At 36.5% G+C, this 2,827-nt stretch overlaps 1 protein-coding gene across 1 annotated transcript in view; it reads left to right on the forward strand.

Moving 5' to 3' along the window:
- Positions 1–359: 359 nt before the first annotated feature.
- The window catches only part of LOC103461829 (heat shock 70 kDa protein 12A-like), a 31,356-nt gene continuing 28,888 nt past the window's right edge, over positions 360–2,827 (forward strand). The window contains exon 1 of the mRNA XM_008404180.2: positions 360–1,578. Coding sequence (XP_008402402.1) covers positions 1,428–1,578 — 151 coding nt within the window. The 5' untranslated portion in view covers positions 360–1,427. The remainder of the gene's footprint in view (positions 1,579–2,827) is intronic.

A 2,827-nucleotide genomic window follows, 5' to 3' on the forward strand; every position in this document is an offset into this window, starting at 1 on the left:
GCCCTATGTCTTGAATTTTGGGGGGGGGAATCATATTTTATTTATCACTACAGAAGGATTCAGTGAGTGCGCATATGCAACTAGTGGGGTTCGGTACCTCAAAAGGTTAAGAACCACTGCCCTAATCTGATCTCAATTACCAGCCAGGATCCGAGCTATCACAGTAACCACTAAGGTGGCCTGCATCCTCCTGTCTGGTTTCATTCTAGCTGCCTATCCCATTATTCCCATTTCTCATATTATGGCCTCAGCCCCAGCCTCTGCCCTCTTTTGGGGGGAAGAGTAACCCTAATCAGCGTTGGGGATGTACACCCGAGCTCTCAGCAGATAACGGCTCAAATCTTCTGCCGGGGCCCGAGCGCCAAAGAACAGTTATTCATTTTCAAAGAATTGTTGTTCATTCTTGCCATTAAACTCTTTAATCGTCTTTTCTACGTCTGAGTTTCTCCAGGTTGAAATGGGTTTAGATCATTGTTCCCAGTTTGTTTCTCAGATGTGGAAGAATGTTTGCTTCTCCATTGGAGCCAAACTTCAGTTGTCCTCCAGCTTTCATCTTAAGTTAAATGGACAACATGAGAGGATGAATCGGGAAATAAAAAATAAACTCTACTGTGTTTGTTTAATCAATCCCATTTCCTTGAGCTTTCACTTTCAMTATTGACCCATGGTTGAAAAACGCAAAACTCATCTACATCATCKGCTACTGGACTTTGACCTTTTGAGGCATCCCTCGGGTACCAATCACTTCTTCCTTACTCCTTCACTGAAGCCATTCGCCCATCAGTCCACTACCAGTTTAAACATTCCCTYAGGGTYTGAAATTCKAACAAATTTATAATTCAAGTAACTGAGATTCAAGTAAAACAAAACATCATCTGTTTATTATTTTAATGATTCTAGAAGTATAATTTATCAATTCACTTKGCTTTCAGTCCTTTCAAGAACCTGTCCTYGTAAACCTATGAGAGATCAAAGCCTATATTTTTAATAAAAAGCTTAAAACTGCTTTGTGTTTCTATAGTTGAAGGTACAATAGACAAACATGACATTTTATAAATATATCAAATTATTATGCATTGAAGTTGTTGAATTACAGTAAAATCCAATTTTAATTATGTTGTAAAATCATACATAAGCATTTTTTACTGTTTTATACTACATTATAAATCTTTGTAAGCTCCTTCAGTTTTCACATGACAGTAAGACCAATAATAGAAGATAGTAGATTTTCCGCCATTTTCACAATAGCACCCACGCTTCTGCCAAACTGCCCCGGAGGAGCTCTGACTACAATCTAGTAGYTTACCATTATCAATGATAAGTTACAAGGTTATCACATTCCCATCCACTATTGTGTAACTCTGACAATGGCAAGCTACTAGATTGTAGCCACAGCTGTCCATCCACAAAGATGTACGTGAATACGAATGACTGATTTTATTGTAAAGTCTAATGTAATTTTATTTCATTCCATAGAATTTCCAACTTGGGCCAGAATTCTCCTAATTCTGTCAGTTCTGCTGTTTTTTACGATTGAAGTGGGCCTTTTGTTTCATTTTCGACAACAGTTTATATCAGGTAAGTTTACAATCGTATCAATGCTAATGTCTTAACATCCTGATGTTTTGTGATTTTTTTTTTTTTTTTAAAGACTTCACCCATTTCAGAAACCAAAGAATGACCTGAAAGGTAAAAGTAAATAAAACCCCTAATTTGCTATGGTTTCAGTTGTCATTGCAGTTCTCTATCAACCAATTTTTTAATCTTTCTTGAGTTGTGATGATGGCAGACTCAAGAGAAACCATAAAATCCATCCTCCCACCATCGCTTTTCAGTTTCTGCTTTTGGTTTTTTCAAGCCCAAAAGCAGGGAGGGACTGGGATCAAACAATGGCCCTGGCAGCCCATCATAATTATTTATTCAGTATGTAAAGGTACATGACCAAGGGTGTAGATTTCATCTCATTATTGTGGGGGCACCATAAACAGGAAAATTTCTTAAGACCAATTTTGTGGGGGGGTCGGCAAAGTGACAGTGAAAAGTAACATAAAATGTGGTTTAAAGAGTTTYTAAACCACATTCAAGCTGCAGGGCCAAAAATGACTAGTAATGCACATCAAAYGTATTTTTCTAAGTAAGCAAACTGTTGAGAAATAAAACTAAAATTGAAATGTTGCTTCTACACGAGTTTTGTTCAGTCTGACTGATCCCTCTGCTACACCTTTACAAAATTTAAGGTTCTAAATAAAAAAGCTTTAATGAGTAACTGCTCTTAATGAAATTCCTCATAAACATTAATTTATTGAAATGGCTCCCAATACAMGTTATGAGCTGTTCAAATTATAACTTAAGTTGCTTTATTTTTAAGCCTTTTTTTTATTTTGCCATGTGCTGGATGACTGAGAACCAGCAGGTAGATAGAAATTAATATCTGAGAAATAYCATAACTTAAACATAACACTTAACACTTAAAGCACCAGGGATTATATAGAAAKATATTCAGATTTTATTTTGTGGTTTTAAAGGCTCTACGTTGAAGAGAAATAAAKGCAGCTTTCTGTTTTTTTCTATCTGTTCTCGGCTCCCACACAGAGCTGGTCCACTCCTCAGCCCCTCCCTCCCATTTCAAACTCTTCTAATTAACTTAAGTTATATATGAATGAGATGTTTGCTACCTTTGACAAAAAAGCTCAAGTTTATGAAAGCAGTRTAGCAGTTTTGCTAATGAGGCAGTTTATCATGATTCAGCCAAAGTAAGAAAATAACGAACTGCAGTCTGATCTTTATTGTTGATGCGTTTCTTCTTATTGAGCAGTGAAAGTAAATA

This window comes from Poecilia reticulata, linkage group LG2 (genome assembly GCF_000633615.1).
Source record: "Poecilia reticulata strain Guanapo linkage group LG2, Guppy_female_1.0+MT, whole genome shotgun sequence".
NCBI lineage: Eukaryota > Metazoa > Chordata > Actinopteri > Cyprinodontiformes > Poeciliidae > Poecilia > Poecilia reticulata.